The sequence below is a fragment of the Fusarium solani genome (assembly GCF_023522795.1).
Source record: "Fusarium solani strain SB1 chromosome Unknown bctg00000001, whole genome shotgun sequence".
Lineage (NCBI taxonomy): Eukaryota > Fungi > Ascomycota > Sordariomycetes > Hypocreales > Nectriaceae > Fusarium > Fusarium solani.
Genome location: NW_027072156.1, coordinates 4,025,840 through 4,049,445, shown reverse-complemented (window position 1 = coordinate 4,049,445; position 23,606 = coordinate 4,025,840). Strand labels below are relative to the sequence as shown.

At 53.9% G+C, this 23,606-nt stretch overlaps 11 protein-coding genes across 11 annotated transcripts; 4 read left to right on the top strand and 7 right to left on the bottom strand.

Annotated features, from left to right (window-relative positions):
- Positions 1-9: 9 nt before the first annotated feature.
- MRS44_003365 (uncharacterized protein) lies at positions 10-974 on the bottom strand (the record flags this gene model as incomplete). Its single annotated transcript, XM_046268438.2, has 3 exons — positions 10-93; positions 143-247; positions 306-974. The coding sequence occupies 3 exons, from the start codon at positions 972-974 to the stop codon at positions 10-12; spliced, it is 858 nt and encodes a 285-aa protein (XP_046137479.1).
- A 478-nt stretch (positions 975-1,452) lies between these two features.
- On the bottom strand, positions 1,453-1,901 carry MRS44_003364 (uncharacterized protein; the record flags this gene model as incomplete). Its single annotated transcript, XM_046268437.2, has 2 exons — positions 1,453-1,761; positions 1,815-1,901. 2 exons carry the CDS (start codon positions 1,899-1,901, stop codon positions 1,453-1,455), a joined length of 396 nt encoding a protein of 131 aa, XP_046137478.2.
- Positions 1,902-3,200: 1,299 nt separating this feature from the next.
- MRS44_003363 (uncharacterized protein) lies at positions 3,201-3,839 on the bottom strand (the record flags this gene model as incomplete). Its single annotated transcript, XM_065623180.1, has 4 exons — positions 3,201-3,237; positions 3,296-3,415; positions 3,470-3,742; positions 3,799-3,839. 4 exons carry the CDS (start codon positions 3,837-3,839, stop codon positions 3,201-3,203), a joined length of 471 nt encoding a protein of 156 aa, XP_065479252.1.
- Positions 3,840-4,185: 346 nt separating this feature from the next.
- MRS44_003362 (uncharacterized protein) lies at positions 4,186-5,753 on the top strand (the record flags this gene model as incomplete). The annotated part of the gene is made up of 2 exons (XM_046270577.2): positions 4,186-4,267; positions 4,327-5,753. 2 exons carry the CDS (start codon positions 4,186-4,188, stop codon positions 5,751-5,753), a joined length of 1,509 nt encoding a protein of 502 aa, XP_046137476.1.
- A 414-nt stretch (positions 5,754-6,167) lies between these two features.
- Positions 6,168-7,980, bottom strand: MRS44_003361 (uncharacterized protein; the record flags this gene model as incomplete). Its single annotated transcript, XM_046268436.2, has 3 exons — positions 6,168-7,586; positions 7,640-7,770; positions 7,905-7,980. The coding sequence occupies 3 exons, from the start codon at positions 7,978-7,980 to the stop codon at positions 6,168-6,170; spliced, it is 1,626 nt and encodes a 541-aa protein (XP_046137475.1).
- Positions 7,981-9,801: 1,821 nt separating this feature from the next.
- On the top strand, positions 9,802-10,842 carry MRS44_003360 (uncharacterized protein; the record flags this gene model as incomplete). Its single annotated transcript, XM_046268435.2, has 1 exon — positions 9,802-10,842. The coding sequence occupies one exon, from the start codon at positions 9,802-9,804 to the stop codon at positions 10,840-10,842; it is 1,041 nt and encodes a 346-aa protein (XP_046137474.1).
- Positions 10,843-11,263: 421 nt separating this feature from the next.
- Positions 11,264-13,132, bottom strand: MRS44_003359 (uncharacterized protein; the record flags this gene model as incomplete). Its single annotated transcript, XM_046278277.2, has 2 exons — positions 11,264-12,898; positions 12,953-13,132. 2 exons carry the CDS (start codon positions 13,130-13,132, stop codon positions 11,264-11,266), a joined length of 1,815 nt encoding a protein of 604 aa, XP_046137473.1.
- Positions 13,133-14,972: 1,840 nt separating this feature from the next.
- Positions 14,973-16,687, top strand: MRS44_003358 (uncharacterized protein; the record flags this gene model as incomplete). The annotated part of the gene is made up of 3 exons (XM_065623179.1): positions 14,973-15,240; positions 15,453-16,415; positions 16,464-16,687. 3 exons carry the CDS (start codon positions 14,973-14,975, stop codon positions 16,685-16,687), a joined length of 1,455 nt encoding a protein of 484 aa, XP_065479251.1.
- Positions 16,688-16,862: 175 nt separating this feature from the next.
- On the bottom strand, positions 16,863-17,720 carry MRS44_003357 (uncharacterized protein; the record flags this gene model as incomplete). The annotated part of the gene is made up of 1 exon (XM_046273548.1): positions 16,863-17,720. One exon carries the CDS (start codon positions 17,718-17,720, stop codon positions 16,863-16,865), a length of 858 nt encoding a protein of 285 aa, XP_046137471.1.
- A 1,363-nt stretch (positions 17,721-19,083) lies between these two features.
- On the bottom strand, positions 19,084-19,791 carry MRS44_003356 (uncharacterized protein; the record flags this gene model as incomplete). Its single annotated transcript, XM_046268434.2, has 4 exons — positions 19,084-19,204; positions 19,254-19,561; positions 19,617-19,632; positions 19,775-19,791. 4 exons carry the CDS (start codon positions 19,789-19,791, stop codon positions 19,084-19,086), a joined length of 462 nt encoding a protein of 153 aa, XP_046137470.2.
- Positions 19,792-19,915: 124 nt separating this feature from the next.
- On the top strand, positions 19,916-21,973 carry MRS44_003355 (uncharacterized protein; the record flags this gene model as incomplete). The annotated part of the gene is made up of 1 exon (XM_046268431.2): positions 19,916-21,973. The coding sequence occupies one exon, from the start codon at positions 19,916-19,918 to the stop codon at positions 21,971-21,973; it is 2,058 nt and encodes a 685-aa protein (XP_046137469.2).
- Positions 21,974-23,606: the final 1,633 nt, after the last annotated feature.

The window sequence follows — 23,606 nt, the reverse complement described above, 5'->3', positions numbered from 1 at the left end:
GCGTGGTAGTCACAAAAGGCCGAGAGCCTTGGCGGCGTGCTTGACGTGGTCCTCGCCGAAAGTGGAGATGAAGAAGTACGAGTGGTCGTAGCCCTGTCAATTGTCAGTTGATTGTATCTGAGCAGCTCAGGGGAATACAAACATCTCGGTAGCGGACGTTGAGACCCTCAATGCCAGCCTCCTTGACGGCCTTTTCGAGGTTCTCGGGGAGAAGTTGGCCAGCCTTGTAAAAGTTATCGGCAGTACCCTAATGGATCATCAGTCTGAGTCCCATTCTGCCAAGGTTTTTCTCAAGCGAAACTCACCACGTCAATCAGAGCGGGGAAGTGACCCTTCCAGCTCTTGACGAGCTCGGTGGCGTCGTGCTTCTTCCACTCCTCCTTGTCGTCGCCGAAGTAGCCCGAGAAGGCCTTGTCACCCCAGGGGCACTTGGAAGGGTTGGAGATGGGGGCCCAGGCGCTGACGCTCTTGTACTTGCCCGGGTTCTTGAGGAAGAGGGTCAGGGCACCGTGGCCGCCCATCGAGTGGCCCGAGATGGACACGCGAGAGGAATCGAGCTCCTTGAACTCCTGGAAGATGAGGTCGTGCAGCTCCTTGGAGACGTACGACTCCATGTTGTAGTTCTTGCTCCAGGGGTCCTTGGTGGCATCGATGTAGAAGCCCGCGGCGCTGCCAAAGTCCCACGAGTCGTGCTCACCGGGGAGGTCAAGACCTCGGGGAGAGGTGTCTGGGTAGAGGAGAGCGAGGCCTAGGCTGGAGGCGTGGGCGTGCAGGAAGCCCTTCTCGGTGACATTGTCGGGGGAGCAGGTGAGGCCTGAGAGGTAGATGAGGAGGGGAGCGGGCTTGGAGGCTGAGGCTGAGGGAGGGAGGTAGAGGGTCGCATTCATGGGGGTTCCCGTGACGGAAGATTGGTGAGTGAGCTTGAGAAAGCGACCACCGAAGCTGGTGATGGTTGCGTTGGTGGTGAAGGCCATGATGGGCGAACAGTATTAGGTACTTGGGAGATACACAGGCAATTGAAGAATCAAGATGTAGCTTGGGGGGTATATAAGTTAAGTTTAAGGAAGAAAACAAGTCCAAGTGCCTGATGACGACGTGAAGAAAGAAGAAATAGGTAGTTATTAGAAAGAACCTAGAGCCAAGTACCGAGAAGAGGGGGAAGCTTTTGAGGGGCAGTTTATAGTGTATCCGGGGTTACCCCACCATCCGTCATTGAGAGCGAATGCCGAATTATCTCCCCGATCTGCAACTTTTTTGTGTTTTTTCCCCGCCCCGGAATCCGGAACCCCCCTCCGTGTCCGGCTTCCAATCAATCAAATGATAACGCCATTGTGCCGGTGATTTCCTCCGTGCTCCGGGCCCCTTGGCCGTACCAGGAAAAGACAGCCGTGAACTCCACATTAGAACCATAAGCATCAATCATGACAACATTTTTTGCTGGCGCCTTTTATCTCAAGGAAGAGGAGAAGGTTTCCGCTTCTCGAAGCAGTCAAAGCTCTGGAACAGAGTGTCCCACCCGATGGCGCTGATGTTGTACTTGTGCTCGTAGTTGAAGTCGACCTTGCCAAAGGTGCAGCCCGTGGGGCTCTTGCAGATGCCGCCGCAGTCGTACACGCGGGGGTAGCAGGCAAAGTTCTCGCCGTCCGGGGCGAATGTCTTGACGTTCTTGTAGAAGGGGGGAGGCAGCTGGTGGCACTTTTCGAGCTTGTAGACCTCGTAGTGGCAGGTTCCTGTTGCGTTGGCTCCGGTGCACATGAGGACCTGGGAGTTAAAGGTTAGCGTTGCCGATAGAGATGAGTGAAGAGAGGACTTACACCTCCGAGCTCGCGCTTGTGGATGGGGGATGCAGAGACCGCCGAGGTGGAGACAAGGGCTGTGACAGCGACCGAAGACAGCTTCATGGTGGATAAATGTCTTTGATTTGGCGATTAAAAAAATTGCAACAAGAGGCTTTGTTGTCTGAGATGAAGGATAGAAATTATGAGTCAAGTTCTCTGCAGAGGCTGGAAGTTGTTGTTGCTGCTGGAGACGTAGTGTAGTTATACTCGTTTGTTGTGTTGCTCTGTTTGGTAGGTTTTTTGGTGTACCAACCACCCTCTTAACAAACACGCGATGGATGCGCAAACCAACCTCTTTTATAATAAACGTGCAACAAACAATATCCAATCCTTTACTATTTTCCCCTCTGCACGACTCGTGTGATTAGGCGCAAACTTCATGCCCGTTCGCTAATTATTTCCGCCGACGTCATGTCAATCAGACGGGGCCTTTACATTTTCCCCGCAGAGACGGGCCACGGCCGGGACAACACACTCTCCCGTCCTCAACAGATCTACGAGCCACGACCGTCACAATCTCCTGCTTCGGGCCTAACGCCCCGAGGTTGGGAAAAGCATCCTCTGGCGCGTGGTTGGGCCGATCCATTCGCTCGCCACAAAAAGCACACAACACATGAAGGGTAAACAGTAACAAGCCACACAAGCGGGTCGGACCCTTTGTTTGAGGTTGACAAGCCCGAAAGGCTGCAAAATGGCGTGGTCTAGTTTGACTGACTGGGGGTCTAAATCAAGACAGGTTGTGTGACGTATATGCCGTCAAATGCTGCTTTAGAGTTGTTGGTCTCTCTCTCTCCCTTCAAAAGTTGCGAGCCGATGACCCGACAGAGTTCCGGATTAAGAGGCTGGGGATGCCGTCATGTCTCAAGCCGTCGTTTCAGACGACACCAAGCCCGCCAAGATCTCCAATCCGTCCACCCAGAGTCATTCCCAGTTGACATCATCTTCGCGTGGTCTTGGCCGGACATGTCCCTTCATCGACATCCATGGATATGTTTGTGACGTGCAATCAGATCCTTTGTCGCAGAGAAATCCCCTTCCCGTGTGCAGTTGTGACTCGTCACATCGGCCGGCACCTCATGCACACCATGAGCAGCAAGCAGGTGGTAGACAGACAGTGTAACCAAACTGATTCCCTTTCTGTTTTTGTCTAGTTCCTGTGTAAACCAATCTCAAACGCCGCGCTTATACATGATTAATCAACCTCTGGATGATACACTACTCGGATATGCCAAGCCAAGAGGGAAGAGAGCAGGAACAAAAAAACGATCCAGCTCGATTGTTGGTCTAAGGCCGGAGAAACGAAACGGGTATATACGCCTCGGGGCAATCGAGCAGTCGGTTCGTCCCGGCCCCTTTCCTCGCTCACTGCAGCAGCTCCTCGCAGGTCCAGTCCTCGTAGCTGCGCAGGGCACGTTAGCCATCTCTTGTAGAGGTTCCTAGCAGAGTCTGCAACTTACTAGCCGTCCGGAAGGTATCGTCGCACGATCAAGGGGATCTTCTTCTCCCGCATCTCCTTGATGGCAATCTGCAGGGGGTCCGTCTCGCCCTCGAGATCAACAAGCACGGGCGCATTCATGCTGCCTCACGGTTAGCCATCCGGTCGCGATGCGTCGCGCTCGAGGAATGCAAACCTGATCTGCAGGGCGCGGGTTCCGAGGATGCGCGCCCTCTCGTACTTGGTCATGTAAGGCGTCGTGGTTCGCTCGCTCTCGGGGATCTTCTTGTCTTTGAGCAGCTTCTCGCCGCCCTTGAGCGCGTTCGCGGCGGCAGAGGGGTCTCCAGAAACAACGACGTTGTCCATATCCTCGCCATCCTGAGGTCGGTTCTCACCATCCTCATCCTCTTCGACAACCTCGGGGTCGTAATACTCGGTAACCTCCTCGTCCTCGTACATGGGCTCGTCACTAGCAGCCTTTGTCAGAATCGCGTGCGCCGTCATGAGATGGCGACGTAAACTTACCCGCCAGCGCCACCAACATCATCATCACCAAAGTCAGACATCTTGTCTATATTCAGTTGGTGTTTTCAGTAGTTGAAGGTGTGCTGTGATGGAGAATTGTCTTCGCAATGCCTTGGCTAGCAATCTTGAAAGCAGCTGGTTCAGCCTCGCAAAAAAAGTCCAGAGGCGATGAAAGAAAATGCAGTTCGGCCGGCGTTTTTCCGACGCGCGCCAACGCGGGTGCGTGTGGGTCTGGGTCCGCTCACCGAGCTCACCTTGCACACCTCGGTCCTTGCAGGTCGTCCCCCACCAAAAAATTAAAGGTCACCGCCTTAAATTGATTTCGATTCTGCCACTTCCATGACCATCCCAAATTCAACATCAGGGAAGACCCGGAATGCCAGCATCATGAGTAAGCGAAGTGCTGTCGAAGAGGCGCCTGGGACGCCTTCAGCCAAGAAGCTCCATTCCGATGGTTCAGATGATTTGTGTGAGTTCCCTGTTTTGGGAAGCTGTCTTTGAGCTCCATTCGCTAACATCTTGAACAAGATATTGATGACCCCGAAGACGATGTCACAACTGCCCATTCTCCCGCATCAATGTACGAACCCGATTCGCCTCAGACAGTCAACACTGCCGCCACGACTCCGAGACACAAGTTTCCCTCAGATCTCAAAACCCTTGCTTGCACATGGCCTGGCTGCCCCAAGACCTTCAACCGCCCTGCCAGACTAAGAGACCACCTCAACTCCCACACCAATTCCCGACCATTCAAATGCCAATACGAAGGCTGCGACAAGGATTACATCGAAGATAAGCATCTGAAGCAACACATCAAAGCCGTCCATACTCTCGAACGAAAGCATGTCTGTCCCAAGGAAGGTTGCGGCAAGAGCTTCGTCACTGGCACAAGACTCAAGCGACACCAGGCCGTCCACGAAGGCGAGGAGAGGTTCCGCTGTAAAGACTGCGGCCAGAGTTTCAGGAAGAAGGAGACACTAAACAAGCACGTCCGCAAAGATCACCAGGGCCTACCAGCGCTCCAATGTCCTGAAGAAGGCTGCCCAAGAGCCTTCGATTCCAAAGCAACCCTCAAGCGACACCGCGAGAGAGAGCACGGCGAGGCCAAGTTTTGGTGCGGCGAATGTGGGCTCAAGAAGATGCCCAATGGCACCGAGGAGCGTGTGGGATTTACAACCGAGGTGCTGCTCCAGGCCCATATCCGTCAGGAGCACCAGAACTGCCTGTTCTGCGATTTCAAGTCTGGCACACGTTGGGAGTTGGAGAAGCATGTGGAAATGTACCACTCTGGTCAGACGGTCGAGGACCGGAAGACGATCGCATGCCCCTACGCCGAGTGCAAAAAGAAGTTCACCAAGAAATCCAACCTCAACGCCCATATCCGCACCGCACACGAGGGCTTCCGCTTTGTCTGCGGCGAGGTGGATCTCAGCAGTGCAGGGCTGCAAGGCTGGACGAACGACCAAGGCTGTGGCGACAAGTTCAGCACCAAGGTTCGCCTTGAAGATCACATCCGTTACAAGCATCTCGGCCTAGAACGACCGAAGCTTTCTAAGCCTGGGCCTTCCCACCAACAAGTCGACCTCATCGATGAACTCTCAGGCGCTACTAACCAAGCAGAGCGCAAGATCGCCTGCCCTCAGTGCAACGAGGCCTTTATCCGATATCACGATCTCGATGTGCACGTTGAGGCCTGCCATGGCCCACCATCGCAAGCTGACCCCGCCATGTTCCTGTCCGATAACCAGTTCGATTCCAACTCGATCCCCTTTGGTAGCTTCCCCGGAACTCCGGCTTGGCCAGGCGCTATGCAGGAGGACTACATCTTTGCTGCCCAGATGGACTATGACACTCCCCATGACGAATGGCCCGAAGACGAGGCCAACATTCTCCTCCTGGCTCGCGATCCTCAGACACAAGAATCCTTGATAGATCCAGCCCTCGGCGCCCTCTAGTTTTATGGGATGCATTGCACGGCGTTTGTTGAGCCTGTCGGCTCCCGAAAAGTAATTAGATACCCGGCCCCAAGGCCTCGGCGGGCGTCTCTCAAAATTGGAGAGCACCGTCATGATGTAGATGAACGAATACATGTCACAAAATACGGCGAGATCAGGTTACGCAAAAGAATACAATCATTTTCCTCAGTTTGAACCAGCCCCCCACGTGCAAGTGATGAATGCACGACCGACCGTCTATAAGACCTAATGAGCCTATATATTTTCGCCTGAAAGAGTTGCCTGAGTCCTGTGTTACCCAACACCATGCAGTGAACCAAGACAGAAAGGAAAAGTAAAAAGCAACAACGAATTGATGAAGCAAGACGACGAGCAGGCATGTACAATAGGTAGCCACCTATCCTGTCCCGAATTTCAGTGCGATCCAATCAGAGCATTGCTCAGTCCCAGCAACACCATGCCGAGGAAGCCAAAGAAGATGCACAGATTTCGGTTGTGGTTCAGGCTCAGACTCTCCACAAACAACTGCAGAGCGACACTGACCATGATACCCGAGGTGGCAGCGAATAGACACGCGTAAGCAACCGAATTGGGGGTCATGTTTGTGCGACTCGCGAGCTTGAACCACAATGCCGCAATACCCGCGCCGATGGGCTGAGACAGGCCGCCCAGGAACGCGGACCAAGCCATGGCACGCCAGCGGGAGCCGAGAGCCATGTAAAGGGGCAAACACATGGCAAACCCTTCCGTGATATTGTGCACAAAGAGGGCCATGAAGACATTGAAGCCAAGAGCCGGGTTGACGTGGTTGGTGGCATAGGTGATGAAGCCTTCAGGGAACTTGTGCAACGCGATGGCAATTGACGTCTGCAGGCCAATGGACAGGAAAGCATTGGTCGGCACGTGGTGATGATGCTGAGCCTCGACATCGTCATCCTGCTCCATCGATGAGCACGAGGAGTCATGATCGGAAACCTCAGTCGGAGCGTTGGGGTCAATCGGTTCGCGCGACTTGGCCCTGCTTGTTCGGAAACTCGGGCTAAGGGGCTCGCTTTCATGTATGTCCTCAACGTGAGAATGGTGGTGGTGATCATGATGGTCATGGGGATGTTCGTGACCACGGCCTAGAAAGGATCCGGTAGTAGTGCGAAGGATATGAGGCTGCCGGGGAGGAAGTCCAGACCGATTGCCCAAATGCTTGAAGCACTCCTGGCCACATGGGTCTGTGTATCCATAGCAAGAGTTGAGCTCATCACAGTTGCACTTGGTATCTTGTACAAAGGACATGACCCGTTTTTGAACTTCGCGAATGGATTTCCTCCTCTCTGACAAGGCCTCGGTACTGCTGCTGACGGGTCGGGGTTGGTTAGCGGAGGTAGGACTGAAGGGACGTTGCTGCATCTCGTCCCCGCGGGCAGATGCACGTCGCTTAGGGACCCTGGCTTGACCGTTCCGTGCAGACTCCAAGAGGGGAGTGGATTCAACCGGAGCGTCATGGTCGTGTCCGTTTGCGACTCTCGCCAGAGACTTGTCGACAGGGACGTGCGATGAGGAAGGGCGGGACACTCGGTGACGGGCACGGCTTGCCCTCGACTGTCTTCTGGTATGCTGACAGGATTCGTTGTCTTTGTTGGCAGCCTTGTCATGGGTGTGGTCGCAGTCCACAACGTGAGTTGGCATGAACTGGTGGAGTAGCCGTGAAACAGCCTGAATTCCGATGAAGCCGGTGATGAAGCAAGCCATCATGGTAAGGCCAGCGGCTTGTTTGGACCATTTCGCCTGTTCGAAATACTCCTTAGACTCGGGCAGCATGCTATACAGCGCGGAAAACATCTGCGAATTGGTCAGCATATGATCAGACTCGCAGGGGAGTTGGGAAGGCATACCATGACGCCGAAGCTCAAGCTCAGAGAGCACGCCAAGAAGACATTGCTATCCTGGATTCTGAAATTCTTCTTGCCTGGAAACAGGCGGACGATGCTGTCGACACATATTATGGAAGCACCGAGAACGCAGGCTAAATGTTGTCATGGATTAGCAAAGAACAGCGCAGAAAAGATCAAAGTCGCATGATGCGCAACCAGCCTCACCAAGAGGCCACAAGTGTCGCATGAAGCAATAGATGGGTAGCAGTAGTGTGATTCGACTTACCAATGCCGCTGACAACGCACATAATCCAACCTCGAGTGTCATTGTCGATGCTGTCCGCCACCACCGTCGTGGCCATGGTCCTGCTGTGTGTAGCGCTTGTTGTGCCTTGCTCCGGCTCTCTGACCTCGGTATAAGCTGAACGAGGGCGGTCACATTAAAGTTGATAGGTTTGGAGAGGCTTGGAAGTGAAGATCCAGGTGTCAAAGTGGCTGGCGGTGATGGGACGTGAAGAAAGCGTCTGTGAGGCGTCGATCTAGGTTCAAGTCTGACGTAGCGAGCCGGGGATGGTGTAGTCTTTGGAGCTGGCTAGCGCAGGGTGGGAGCGGGGACCTTTAACCTCGAGTCGCGCCGACAAAGCGAGAAGTGAACGGAAAGGGACAAAGGAAGAAATATGATGTTGATGATTTGGATGCTGAACAATCCAAGATTGATTTTGTAGTTGAAAGTGGCGAAAGGCGAAAGGCAAGCTAAGGCGCATGAACACTAAAAGGCAGGGCAGGCGGCATGGATGGGTCGGGGAGCTTCCTTCTCGGGAGATTTTCAAAATCCCTGGCTCTGCAGACGAGAGGCACAATACAACACAACACAAATACCGGCAGCACGCTCCCTTATCTATTAACCCTTTCTGTGACCACTTGCCGCCAGATGCCAAATAAGGGGCTCCAAGATGGGGGTTGAAGCCTGGGATCATGAGGCGGTGCCGCCTTACAAGAGCTGTCCCTCAAGGTTCTCACCGTCGAGGTCTGCACATCATTGGATGCCGCCGCACCCGTTGCCCGCCATGGCTTACGAATAATCGGCCTCTACGCGCGAGACAGCAGAGGAAAACACCCCAGAGCTTCTCCACGAACATGTCCTTGACCCGTGGGGGTATGCGGCCAGCTGCTCTGGTGCTGCTGCGTGAGTGGTTCAGCGTTATTTGCGTGAGCCACTCGCACCTAGCCATCACCGTCCTTTGTGCCCTTATCCTCGCACCAAAGCTTTGGACGATCGTGATTCAAAAGGTGTTCGATATTCACCTGTGATACTGGCCTCGTTTTATGCTGGACATGGGTGTTGCAGACGAGCCGGTTGCGCAGCGAATCATGATATCGCCTTTCGTCATCACCAACTAAACCATATACCGGGCACGGCGATTCGGGAGAGCCTCATCCGGCCATATATTGTCTGCTTCCGACCACATCACGGTAATCCCACACCTCCAAAATGACCAACTTTCGTGCCCTATACATGCTCCGGTAGGCCGGTGGTAGTAACGAGTTAGCCCTCGACCCAATATCATGCGTCTGCTGTGAAACAACGCCGCCTCTGCATGTGCAGTTCCCAACAAGACGGGTGAGCTTTAAACTAATTACCTACCTACCCCTCAGACAATCTGGAACACGCACAACTCGCTGCACAAGTGCTGCACAAGAACATTAGGTCCAGTCACCGCTCTTCGAGCTCGACCTAACACGTAATGACAATCTTTTCCATGGCTTCGTGTGACCACAGAATCATCAGTCTGCTCAAGAGTACACATGTCCAAAACAGTTCTCTCACAGTCCAAAACTTTAATAGAACAGCACTGCCAATTTTACTCACCAATACCACCTCGAATCCTAGTGACGTCAAGGACCCCAAGCTTCTAACTGGACCCCTGATCTGATAGCGGGAAAACACCGGTCATCCCCCACGTTCCGAGCTCCCAAAATTTCTACGGCTCCCGGAGCTATCTCGACATCTACCGACATCCTTGTGACCCTCCTTGAAGCCATCACGGGGTTCCCTCACTCAACACTATTGGGCGGTGATTGCTCGTGATATTCACTCCCGGCGACGGACTATCACTTGCTGGATTCGTTTTTATTCGACTAGTTCCCCTCCGTCACCTTCACGAGCAAATACCATCGCAGTCATGTCCAAGACGACGCTCGCTACCATCGCCTGCCTTGGTGCGGGAGGCGGCGCCGCCGTCACGGCCGCCGTTTACGCCCTCCGAGGCGGCAAGCAAGAGCCCAAGATTGCCGCCGCCCCGGCCCCGACAACCTCCGTCAACTCAATGGCCGCCCTCCCAGCTCCCACCGTCTCCTCCGGTGCTGTTCCTGCCTCTCAGGTCTTTGGACCTCCCGCCGTCGTCCCTCCTAGCGCTCCTCTCGACCCCAATGCCCTCGTCAATCCCGCCGGCCTCTTCGAGTATGGCTTCCCTGGCCCCGTCGCCGACGTAGGCAACCGCTCCGCCCTCATCTCCTCCTACGACCGCCGGCTACGAAACCCTCACTGGGTCGTCGAGCACATCACCCCCGCATCCCTTGCCCATCGCGAGGGCGACCGAAAGAACAGTGCTTTCCTCGAGGATGATTCTGTGCCGCAAAAGTTCCGTGCCTTGCTCAAGGACTACTTCCGCAGCGGCTACGACCGCGGCCACCAGGTCCCCGCCGCCGACTGCAAGTGGTCGCAAAAGGCCATGGACGAGACCTTTTACCTCACAAACATGTGCCCCCAAGTTGGCGAGGGCTTCAACCGTGACTACTGGGCTCACTTTGAGGACTTTTGCCGTCGTTTGACCGTCAAGTACCCCTCGGTCCGCATCGTCACTGGCCCTCTCTATCTGCCCAAGAAGGAGGCCGATGGCAAGTGGTACGTCAAGTACGAGATGATCGGAAGCCCTCCATCGGTCGCCGTGCCCACCCACTTCTACAAGGTCATCTTTGCTGAGGACGGCCGTGTTGGTGGAAACGTCGCCCTGGGCGCTTTTGTCCTCCCCAACGCCCCTATCGCTAACTCTAAGCCCATCACTGACTTCGAGGTGCCCCTTGAGGCTGTCGAGCGTGCCAGTGGTCTTGAGTTTGCTACAAAGCTGCCTCCTCAGCGGAGACGCCGTCTGTGTACTGACACCACCTGTGCCCTGGTGATCCGCGACTTTGCCGACAAGCAAAAGGCATTCCCCAAGAAATAGGTTGGATATTGCTGAGCTTGTGTTGTATACTAGGAAATAAAAATGAGGCATGAAGGGAATGACCTGGACGGGCGTGGATTTTAAGCATCTATGGGAGTCTCCATTGGAGCCCCAAGCAACTATGTTGAACGAACTGCGGCTTGTAGAGCTTTGGACATTTACTATGCCATGCTCTGAGTTGAAAACCAAGAGCAATACTACACGTACAGTCACGCCAAATTAAAATAAGGAAATAATTTCATGATTGATGAATGTGCCATTCTAGGTAGGCCTTAAATGATCCATGCAGTGATGTTACTTTCCCTCGAAGAATATGACTGCTCTTGAGCTCAGATTACAGCAGCCATTCCATGCTTTTCATGCTACCACCAACGCCAAAGGGTATCGACCTGTCGACATCGAAAAACGAATTCCCTCACATTTATCTCGCCCGTGTGTACTTGCCTTGACGCTGCTCCTGACGCAGGCTTTCCTCTTGGCTTGGCAATGGAGCCCGTCGTCGGTTGTCAGCGTCCAAGCCAGGCAGAGGTGGAGGCGGCACTGGGAGAGGGAAGTTGCCAGGGGGAGGAGGCATGCTGCCAGGAGGTGGGATGAAACCGGGCGGCAGTGCTCCAGGGGGAGGCAGAGGGACGCCGGCCTTCTTCATGAGCTCGATGAGCTGAGCGGGATCGGGAGGGTTGTTGGGATCAAGGCCAGGCAGAGGAGGTGGAGGAGCTCCGTTGAGGCCTGGCAAGGGGAAGGGCAAAGGGGGAGGGGGGGCACCCGAGCCTGCGCCAACACCAGGAATAGGAGGTGGTGGGACAGCTGATCCGAGACCAGGCACTCCTCCACCAAGAGGAAGACCAGGAATGCCGGGAAGACCAGGGACTGCAGGCTTGGGAGCATCTTGATCGACCAAAGCATCCATCTCGTCTTCCATCTCCTGCTGTTCCTCCTCCTGTCGCTGACGTCGGTTGCCGCGACGGTCCCAGGTTCCCTGAGCCTCGGCAGCCGCCTCGCCGATGTGGTAGCGATCCTGAAAGACTTCGGTATCACCTGGTCGAGCACGGCTCCAGAATCGCGTAATACGGTCGTTGGAGCCTGACGCAAGAATGTGTCCGAGAGGATGCCAATCCAGAGACCAGATGGCGTAGTCGTGAGCGAAGGGGACCTTGTGCATGGGCCAAACAGACTGAGCAGGGACTGAAGTCGGGTCTGGACTGTCGTAAGGCGCCACGGTAAAAGGCTGGCCAGGAGGTGGGTTGGGCGAGTCCAGGAGGTAGTGGAAGAGCGAGCCATCCATACCGCCAGTGCTGAGGAAGTTGGGGTGGATGGGATGCCAGGTGAGAGTGGAAATGTCCTTCTCGTGGCCCTTCAGGAGGCAAATGTCGCGCATCATGCGGAGATCGAAAACTCGGGCAGTCTGGTCTCGGGCAGACGTTGCCAGGCAAGCGCCGCGAATCTTCTCGAAAAGGACCTTGGTGATAGTGCTCTTGTGGCCATGGAGAGTCGTGAGGCAGCGGCTGGTGCGAGGATCCCACAACTTGACCAAGTGATCCTTGGAACCGGAAACAAGCAAGCCCTTGGTAGGATGCCAATCGACACTCTTCGCATCCCAGCCGTGACCCTCGAGCTTGGATTCCATCTGACCCATGGCAAAGTCAAAGATCTTGAGGGTTGAGTCGTCACTGGCAGTGACAAACTTGGAGTCGTTGGGGCTGTAGGCGAGGTCTCGAATGGGGTCGGTGTGAGCGTTGATGCTCTGAACGTTGTTGAAGTTTGGCTGCCAGTACTTGATGACTCCATCATGGTCGGCCGAGATGAGCCAGTCGTCGCTGTGCGAGTATTCAAGAGCACGAATGGCCGAGTCGTGGGCCTGCATAATGGTCTCGAAGTTGAAACCCGTTCCGTTCCACAAGGTGAACTCGCCACTAGTAGAGGCCGTCAACAGTCTGCGACCTTCTGGTGTCCAACGAACCACGTTGATAGGGTGCTTGATCTTGTTCAGCGATGAGTGGAGATGCTTGATTGGAATGCTATCGCCAGCTCTGGTGACTCGAGCTGCAGGGGGAAGCATCTATAACGTCTAAGTCAGCGCCAGTTTGATCGTCCAAGGGGGATCTGAACTTACATCAACGATATAGCTGGCACTGGGTCGCTCGGCCTCGCCGGCATAGCCTCCTCTGTAGTTCGGGACACGATCATGTTGCCAATGAGTGATGGTTGCGCCGTAGTCGGTCACCGGTCCTGAAGGAGTAGCGGTTAGATATGAGAACAACACCGCCTTGTTCTTGTCTCTCGTGTCGTCCATCGTGGGCGAGGTGATGATCCGATGTTTGATGCCCAACTTGAACATTTGCTATGACGAGATGTTTGCTCGTCGAGGTCATGGGGAAGAGGGAGAAAACGCAAACATGATAAAATCAAGGAGACATTGGGGAACGCCAGATCTGGTATATTGCAATGGTATACTCAATGCACAATAGAATCAAGCTATTCATCCCAATGCAGCATACCTCTTAGTGGCAAGTGAATAAATGGCATGCTGGATTAGGAAAATGAATACGCGGGGTGAATGGATATTGAAACTTTCTCACTTCATCCTGGCACTGGCAAGGAACAATAGCCAACTTGACCTTTCAGTGAACAGTGAAGCATCACTGTCGGAATTCAAGGAAACAATAGGGGCACTCACGTCGACCCCGAACTTTAACAAAACCTCCGTCCTGCCCCTGAGCACCACCCCGGTCACCATGATCACCACGAGGCTCGTAGGCCATCGTGACTATTCACGACTCAAAGCACAAGCATCCACAGTAGCTTTCGTGAGAAGCGCGTCGGTTTGGGTGGGTCTTGAAAGGCCGAAAAGGGCCACAATGGAGCTATTCGAGTTTGTGTGTGAGATTTGATGAATCGAGTACTGTCCGAAAGAGAGATATAAGGATATCGACAGGATACAGTTGAGTGATGAGATGCGCAAGCCAATTAAAGACAAAGCCAGATACTGTTCTCCAGAGGCGCGTGAGCTCTCAAGTGAAGTTCTAAGCCAGGGCCAAAGCTCCAATTCAGACGAGGATTAACCGACATAATCCTGGTACGGTCAGGTGACCTCGCGCTCACGCATCTCTGGCATCGTTGGAGGAAGGAACGGATTACTCAGCCATCATGAGAGAAGGTCGCCATGGCCTCCACGAGGCACCTACTGTACCTTAGATACATACCTAGCTCCCACCCTTTCGCTTTAGATCCTCAACGGTAGATCTGATGAGATCGAGGATCCTCCAAACAGAGCTCCAAATTTATCTCGTACCCCAAAGTTGTTGGGGTCGGAGTAAACGGCTTCTACCCGAGCTCCGATGTCCCGCAATCAACTCACCAGCAGGATGCAATACAACCGCACTTTCACATGCTTTGACGCCAACGGGCGAGATACTGCTCTGCTTACCCCGAGTACCGTCTCAGTCCCCTGCAACGCCACAGGTCCAGAGGTTCCAAGGGGGCTCATGGTCCCACTCAACCGCCCAAGACCACAAGCAGTGCCCGTGTTGACACTGTTCTTGACTGGATGCTGGCCAGGGGGTGGGATGCTCCCGGATCCCTAGCGTTGATTGCCTTAGCCTCCCTGCGAGAAGCTCCTGTCGACTGCCAAAAAGGCCCCCGGGCAGCCCCGCCAAGAGGCCCGCCAAACGCTATGAACCCGACCGTCCATCCATGATAGGATGCCCTGGAGTTGGTCAGAGGCCATGGCGAAGCTCGATGCAACAAAAAGTCAACCACCCGGACTGCGGACTCAATTCGGGGGCTTGCGAAACCTGGAATTTGCCTCCCCTCCTTTCTCTCGGCTCGATATTGTCATCCGATTCTCGACATTCCTTACTCTAATAACCTCATCTTGCCTTGCCTGCTCCCCAGCGTCACCCTTTGCTGACGTGCTCCCTTGTGCAGCTCTGGCTGGTTCACCCACTGAAACCGTGGCGTCAGATCTCCTATCAACCTTGCAACAGTCGCCGCCACCCATATAACTTTGCGTCGACGAGCTCGAGCTCATCATTTTTGTCCCGGTTATTAACGAAGCGCTCTCTGTCCCTGATTCCTCTCTTGCGACCTCACGTCTCTCGACCAGTCCGCCGTCGCGGCAAAGCTCATTGACGATGAATTCGGCCACAGCGACGAGCGTAGAAACATCCAATGGCTCGGCTCCGAGCTCAGTCTCCCGGCGCAGCGGCCACGACGTCACTCAGCGCGAACCGCAGAACCGCACCAACGGAGGGGCCACTACCGGGTCTCCCAAGAAGGCTGGCCAGAAGTACAGACATGTTGTTGCGGTGCACTCCAAGACGAGGCCTTCGTGCCTGAGCTACGATTCCGATGCGACGCCCAGCTTCCTCGGTTTCCGCAACTTGATGGTGATCGTGTTGGGTAGGTCGCAGTGCCCCTCTTCGACCGTTGACATTGAACTTCGTCATTGACACTTGGCAGTGGTTGGAAACTTGCGATTGATGATTGAGAACATTCAAAAGGTATTGCGCTTATTCTAGATGTCTGTCTTGATGGCGAACGAGCAGCTAACACGGCGATCAATTAGTACGGAGTTTTGATTTGTCTGAGATGTCACGACTACAGCCGACAAGATGTCTACATGGGACTCCTCCTCTACTTCTTGATCCCATGCCATCTCCTCGCCGCCTATCTCATTGAGCTGGCTGCCGCCCAGCAGGCTCGAGGATCCATTAAGCGTGTTAAAGAAGGCCCTGGCGGTGGCCCCTCGGAACAGGAGCGCAAGAAGTTTCACAAGACCTGGGTCATGGTGGCATGGGCTCATGCTGTCAATATCACCCTTGCTCTCGTTCTTACCACCTGGGTTGTCTACTTCAAGATCCACCACCCCTTGATTGGTACACTGACCGAGATGCATGCCGTTATCGTCTGGCTCAAGACGGCCTCGTATGCTTTCACCAACCGTGACTTGCGACACGCCTACCTGCACCCTGTGGAGGGCGAGCGCGAGTTGGTCCCCGAGCTGTACGAACAATGCCCATACCCCAAGAACATCACAGTGGGCAATCTGATCTACTTTTGGTGGGCACCTACCCTCGTCTACCAGCCCGTCTATCCTCGCACGGACAAGATCAGATGGGTGTTCGTGGCCAAGCGACTTGGAGAGATCTTCTGCCTCAGTGTCTTCATCTGGGTTGCCAGCGCTCAGTACGCTGCACCTGTCCTTCAGAACTCGCTTGACAAGATCGCATCTCTCGACATCATGTCTATTCTTGAGCGGTTGATGAAGCTGTCGACAATCTCCCTCGTTATCTGGCTGGCTGGCTTTTTCGCCCTTTTCCAGTCCTTCCTGAATGCCCTCGCCGAGATCCTGAGGTTCGGCGATAGGTCGTTCTATGATGACTGGTGGAACAGTGAGAGCCTTGGAGCCTACTGGCGGACATGGAACAAGCCTGTCTACACGTATTTCAAGCGTCACGTCTATATGCCTATGATTGGACGTGGCTGGAGCCCGCAGGCAGCGAGCTTTTCCGTCTTCTTCGTCTCTGCAGTTTTGCATGAGATCCTTGTTGGCGTTCCAACTCACAACATCATCGGTAAGCGTAACGCCTCGAGTGCTCGTTGACATGGGCTAACTTTTACAGGTGTTGCCTTCTTGGGCATGTTCCTCCAGCTTCCGCTCATTGCCCTTACCAAGCCTCTCGAAAAGATGAAGCTCGGTCACACCGGAAGGGTGATTGGAAACATCACCTTTTGGGTATCATTTACTATGTTTGGACAGCCTTTTGCCGCATTGATGTACTTTTACGCATGGCAAGCAAAGTACGGAAGTGTGAGCAAACAAATGGCACCAGCAGCGGCCAGCTAGGAGTGTTTTACTGGGTTGGGGCGTAAACCTCATTTTACTGATGTTGCACTAAGAATCCTGGAGTTTAGCTATACAGTTGATTAATCAATTTCGCATCAACATACAACTCATCATGCATCTACCTCCTTGCCAGACCTTGATTAGATTCAGTCCATTACATAGTCTCCAGATACAGCTACCCAATGAATGGCATTCTAGTGCCGACCCTCTTTCTATATTGGACATAGTCGTCCCCAAAGAATTCGATTAGTTTGGTCTCCTCGTGCCTTATCCTGCTGCTAAAGAACTTCCACAGCACGTAAGCGTAGGCAAAGAAGCAAACAACGTTGCCCAGCACAAGCTGCGTCCCCAGCCCCCAGTAGAAGAAGCCAAAGTAGCTTGGATGTCGAAACAGGGAGTAGATCCCCGTAGTAACCAGCTCGTGTGAATCCTTCTTTCGGTTCTGAACATGGTGATTGAAGCTGACGCCAGCCTGAAGCATAGCTACTGACCGCACGACTTGTCCAACCAAAACCATGACAAGTCCAGCTCCAAGGAACAACGGTCCAGTTCCAAAGGGTGCCCAGTGACGTTCAGGGAAAACGAGGCTGACAAGACCGCACTCGATGAAGGCGGTAGAGTGGGCGATGGCGTATAGTGGCCAGTTGGCAGTCAGGAGAAAGCTGTCGATGCTGGCTACCAGGGTGTTGCGCTCAGCCGTAGTCCAGAACTCGAGAAAGTGAAAGGCTGAGAGGGCAAAGAGGAAGAAGGGCACTCGCCAGACAGGGCTAGACGAGAAGCACAGGATAGCCGCAACGGCGACGGCACTCAAGGCGAGGGAGATGCCCAGACAAAAGGCCCTGATGGCGATGCCGGAGAGCGACTTGGGCTGGCCAGCAAAGAATGGCTTCATGGCGATGATGTCGCTGAGGGGTGGTCGGGAATCCATGTCGTCTGAGAAGTCCTCGCTGTAGGAGGGTGATGCCTCGTGATGTGAGGGCGTGGGGTCGAAGTGGGCGGCGGCGCGGCCGCCAGAATGGGCGTTTTCAGACATTTTGTGATGACGATCAATGAAGAGCTTGAATGTCTGCATGAATGTTTCCGTGATAGAAAAAGGGTGTTTGAAGAGCACTTGTCCCTGAGGTATAGTATCGCACGTATCGCTCTCACGGGTCAAAGTCAAAGGGGTGAAGGCCAGACAAGGATTCGAGATTGAAGAAAACCAGCAAGAGAGCGCTGGAGAAAGAAGGCAGGACAAGACGCCCTGCCTGGGTTAAAAAGGAGCGTATGGAAAAGATCAGTTGGCTACCGCGACTGCTGGTTTGCCATTATCCCCCCGCGCGGCGTCTTAGGGTCTTGATTGTGATGCAGAGAACAATACGAAGCTGTGTTGGCCAGAGCTTTGCGATGATGGAAGGATGGATGAGACCCACCTGGACGCCTTGGGGCTAAGGGGGTTGTCCGCCTGTCGAGTGGAATAAGCCCTAAATATATATAGGCGCTCATGGCGTTGGAAGATTAAGTAAAAGAAGCCCATCGCAACATATGTTCATATCAGGAAAATTCCAATCCTTTTGAGCTGCAGTTGTTGTTGGGTTGTTGACTCCAAAGTCGCAGCATCTTCCCCTTTAGGGGATTTGGGCGCATGAGGCTGGAACCACTGCATGATGGGTAGAGGTACTTGCGCCAGAGCACAAACAAAGGCAACCTAGGTATTTCTTAAAAACCTACTTAGATCTGTCCTCTGCATAGATCCAGAGGTTCCAATCGGAAGAGACCTTCCTAGGTTTTTTTTTTTTTTTTTTCATCTTGGCGCTCACAGGAGTAGGTTGATCAGAGTCTCAGGTTGGGAGAATGTAGGCATCATAATTTGTATTTGTTTTATAACTTGAGCAACCAACACAGCTATTGAATCAGTCATCCGGTTTTCCATACCTAGCTATCCAACGTGAGAATTAAGGGTATTAAATATTACGGTAATGGGGAGGTATCAGAGCTCGCATTCTCAGAAGCCATTAACATCGTGATCATGGTAGCTCCGTCATTTGGTTGTATCTGAGTCGTCAACGGTTCATCCCATCATAGAGAAGCTTTGTTCTAGTGGAATGTCCCTCTTCACTTCGGCCTCGCTTCCAAACTTGAAGCGCTCTAGGCCTTTGAGTGTGTCGGAGACAGGTGGAGAAGCATTGTTTCCAACTGCTTGAGCATAATCATGGCAACTTAAGCAACCACCCGGCTCAAGGAGCCTTTTGGTCCAAGTCCTCATCTGCGTGAGATCTCCTGGTTCATGAGGCGACCAAGCACCGAATACACTTCAGCTGGCCGCGTCTGCCTCCAAGACTGTGCCCAGCAAGCACGCAAGACATGAGAACTGGTGTCCAGTCCAAGGAAAGATATCAGATAGTCGACATTCCCTGCTAAAGTCCGCCTTGTATCGAGAAGGATGAGATAATGAGGACCAGAACGTTGATGAATCCCCAGGTGCATGGGATCCAAGTATTCATCTCGTAGTATCCAGCAGAGTAGACAGCGCCCAGCCTAGCGTCGCGTTAGTAACTCGGCGCATCATGGCTTCGAGAGGACTTACACCAAGCCCACAATGCTCCCAGCGAGGACGGCTTCAAGTCCTGCCATGACGAGGTATATGATGGGAACTGCCCATAGATACTTCCACGATGACTTCTTCCAGCCATGGTTGAACATGGCAATCAGAACTGCAGCCAAGTGGAAGCATGCGTAAATGATGATTGTCCATAGTAGAGTAAACCGCCAAACATCCAAGATATAGTAGAGCGTGTATTGTTTATCGCTGGTGGTGTCATAAAGGGTCTGGATATTCAGGGACGGGAAGCCCGGTGTCTGGTAATCCTTGGGAGGTTCGTTCGGAAGCGCCATCTACATCGTCCACGTTAGCTCTCCGATGTCGCGACGAGGTTCAGATGCGACTTACCGTGCCATAGTGCAAGCTGCAGAATGGTATCGCTGTGCTGGTAGAGTCTCGCGCTGTTGCTACGGTCGATTAATTAATGGGGTGGTTGAATTGGCGGCGACAGGGGATCCATTAGGACAGGGATGGATGCCCGTGCTGGGTGGACGGGACCTATGCACCTTCCCCGGAACGTCATCCCCAGGCCTCGGCAAAAGCTCGTGAAATCGGCCTGCGCGCCGAGCGCAACGCGACAAGAAGCAACTTCAACTTGTTCACCACCTCAAACCTGTCCCGGTATCCACGGACACGGATGAATCGCCATGTCTTCCGATAGACTTCTCAGAACCGTCTTGCAACACTATCAAGACGTCCACGATGCCGCCAAGACGGAGCAGATCATCGGGTCGACGACGCACCTCCTCACCGAGCTTACAAACCCTCTGAACCTCGGCCTCCTGACATCGCATCTCCTTACGGCGCCAGCAATCTGGTTCCAGCCCGGAGGACTTCGAACCTCTACCCGAATCATCAGCATCTACAACACTGCTGCCGCGCGCATCCACAACTATGACATCGCCAAGACGAAGCGCAACGAGCCTCACGAGGGCGGCGGACTGCGATGCGAGGAGTGGACAAGGGCCGTTGTAAAGGGCGCGGACGATCGATCGAGGCGGTGGCAGCATCTTCTCGTTCTCACAGGTGTGCTTATGGGCATGGAGTCTAATAACCGCCAGTCCTTATCGCGCAGCTTGAGGAATACACTTGAAGAGGCAGTGGTGATGGCAGCGAACCTGGCGCTTGATACCCGCGAGGAGGACGGTCCTGTGGCAGGTGCCTCGGTTGTTATGGCTCTCAACTTTGCCTTCCCATTGCTGTCCGACTTCCACAAGAGTCTCATCAACTGCAATGATATGCTGCCTCTCATTGTATGGGCTGTAACCGCTGAGGAGGGCTTTGCCGATGGCGAGTTCCTCATCCCAATCAGCACCGAGATTGTGGAATCCCCAGCCCATCTGCTCGCCTGGTCGCCAACGACGCCTTCGTTCCGCCATATCCAAGAACTGGATAGGCGTCCCACCTTGGCCAACATGGGCCCGTTGGCCAAGCTTGCCGGTTTCGCTATCCAGCATGCAACCGACACTGCGGCCGTCCTTGCTGCTCAGGATGGCCTCGTTGCCTTTACCAGCAAGGTCTTGAAGACCTGGCAGACGAACCGACTGAGCGATATAGACCCAGCACTGGAGGGCAACGTGCTTACACAGGAGACTCTGACAAGCACGTGGTCGGTGCTCTGGAACCTCATGAGGAAGCTCATGTTCGGGACAGTTGCTATACTTCAAGCGATTGTCTCACGAAGTCTTCTTGATCCCCTCATGCTGAACGATGTGGCGGCTCCCGTCATTGCAACCAAATCACTGCACATTCTGCGCAACATATTCTTTATCTCTTCAAGGAACGGCAACAACGCTTTCCAGGTCTACAACTTTACATACCTGACGTCAATCGACTCTATCTCTCGGAGCGCGTCTGCCTGTTACATGTTTCTTCAGGAGACGCGACCGGAAGAGAACGCCTCAACAGAAACTACATATCTGCAGAGAACCTTGGATCTGTTCTACCTGAACCTATCTGAGCATCTTCCCCTCACTCTATCAACAGACGCATGCGATGCCCTCATCATTAAGCCGGCAATTGCATATATCTCCCATGAAGGGCCGACAACACAGTCCATGGTACAGCTGTTTGAGTCTGCTCACAGTGCCATCCTCTCGACCATCTCTTGCCCTCAGCACAGCCCTCTCACTATCGAGCTTACACCATTCTATATCGCCAAGCTGTTTGACTCTTTCCCACGACACATTTCCTCGCGTCAGTTCAGAGTGGCCTTTAAGACTGTGATGCAGATTGTATCACCCCCCTTCCCTATTGCCGACATGGAGCCGCATCTCTCAGAGACCTTGCTTGAGATGCTCCGGTCTTTTATTACAACAGCGTCAACCAGCCCTCTTCCTCCTACAGCGGACGTTGTGTCACGGGCGGCTATGGAAGAGTCACAAGAAGAGCCTCTATCTCAACAGAGCTCACTGACATTGGCACTTGTTGACTCTCTACCATACCTTCCCCTTCCTCTAGTGGAAGAGTGGTTTACGGTTACTGCTCAGGCAATGAATGAGATTTCGGATCCCACACTACGAGAACCTGTCAAGCAGCGGTTCTTGGAGATCCTCGTGAGCGGAGAATTGGATGTGGAGCGAGCAGCCATTGGAGTAGCTTGGTGGGGGACTCAGGGAGGTCGAGAGCTCATCCTTGCCGGCAAGACGGAGCCGGCCATGATGAGCGGTGCTCTTGCCGGCCCCGAAAGATCGAGCAAGCTATAAGGCTCGAGCAACGAGCGCGGATAAGCGCCGAGAGTGTGGTTCTGTCTCACGTTCTAGACACATCACCGATGATGACCGGTGTTCCCTCAAGCCTTGCAGTGTAAAAGCTCGACTTGGCCACAACATGTCACGGGTTTCATCTAAAGAACAGCGTTTCACCGGCAGTTGTTTGTGGCTGCTATTGCGTCTCGAGTGACGACACTGGGAAAGCTGAGAGGTCACAACTTGGCTGGATCAGTTGTGGTTGTCCTGCCACACCTGAAGACCTGGTGTCGCTGGACTCGGGCAGACGGGCACCTTTCCGTACGCCTTATGCACTTGTGTCATTTCTGGTCGGGGTTCTAGGCTCGGCAGGCTGCGAAGGATCTGGATAAATCGAGATGGATGGAAGAGTTGGATGCCTCTTGTTCTGTTCTGGGAGTCCGGGAGCGCCGGTGAATGACTATTTGCTCAGTCGATGAGCATTCATCACACGTGCAGAGAGATGGGGACCGGACAGGACACGGGCTACCCGCCTAGTACTGTAGGTCCGGCTTGGGTTCGGCATGTCTGGTGTGGTCCGAGAAACGTCGGTGTTGGGCTGGACAATGGATGTTGGTCGGAGCAAGACGGTTGCAAGTCGGAACAGAAGCAGAGAATGGAAGTCATTCCCGGCAGTTAAGTTGGCACGACATTAATATACAAAGGAAATCTGGGAACGCGTTCGTCGAGACCAAGGAAACGAGCTACAGAAACAAGCAATTGAAACGGTCAACAGCCAAGACTCAAGGGTCCTCGGTTGAAGCGGGGATGCTAACCAAGGTCACGGCCAGCTCCTCTACAACATGAGCGGGGAGTCAAGACACGGAGGGTTGCTAGACCCGATTCAATCACCATCTCAGACACGGCTGGAAATGGCGTGGGTTGGCACGTCACTCTGCGATGCGATTCGATGCTTGGGTAGAGCAAGATTCCGGCCCCATCCCATGCAGACAAGACAGACATTGGCCCTCCTGTTCTTTGGCTCCAGTGTCATTATCGTCTGGACTCCACAAGTGCGTGGTGGTGGATGGATGTTGTCCGACAAAGTCTACGGCCACGGCCACGGCCACGATGGATGGTTGCACTTCAGTTCAGCCCTTCAGGGTTCTCTCAGCAACTTGTGAACACCTATGCTCATCAGGAAAAATGACAGTTCCTCGACCGGCATTCAATAGTCGCTCCCACGACCTTCCAGAGCAGGCACAGCCACAGTCCATCGAGCTCCATATCAGCTCGTCCAGGTTCCGGGACCTGATTTGGACCCTGTCAAGCTGGGCTGCCCGGGCCCATGCTTGGCATCTTTCAGGGCTAGCGTCGCCAGTAGATCACGACTAATGCGCCTCTCAGGTCGATCGGTGAACTGGTTACCCCGCTGTGGAAAGCTCTGAGATGTGATGTGCTCAAGCCGAACCATGACAAGCAGCCAGGCATGACGACACGGGGGGAAGCTGTCGAAACAAGCCTCAGATGTCGCGATCGAGCCAATTGATGCCAAGGAACCTCGGACTGTGGCATCGTGACACCTGGTTGCCATGTACTCCCTACACAACAACAGGTTTCTGGCTCCCCTCTTCAATGAGGGGTGGAGGAACCGTTCAAGGGACCATGAATC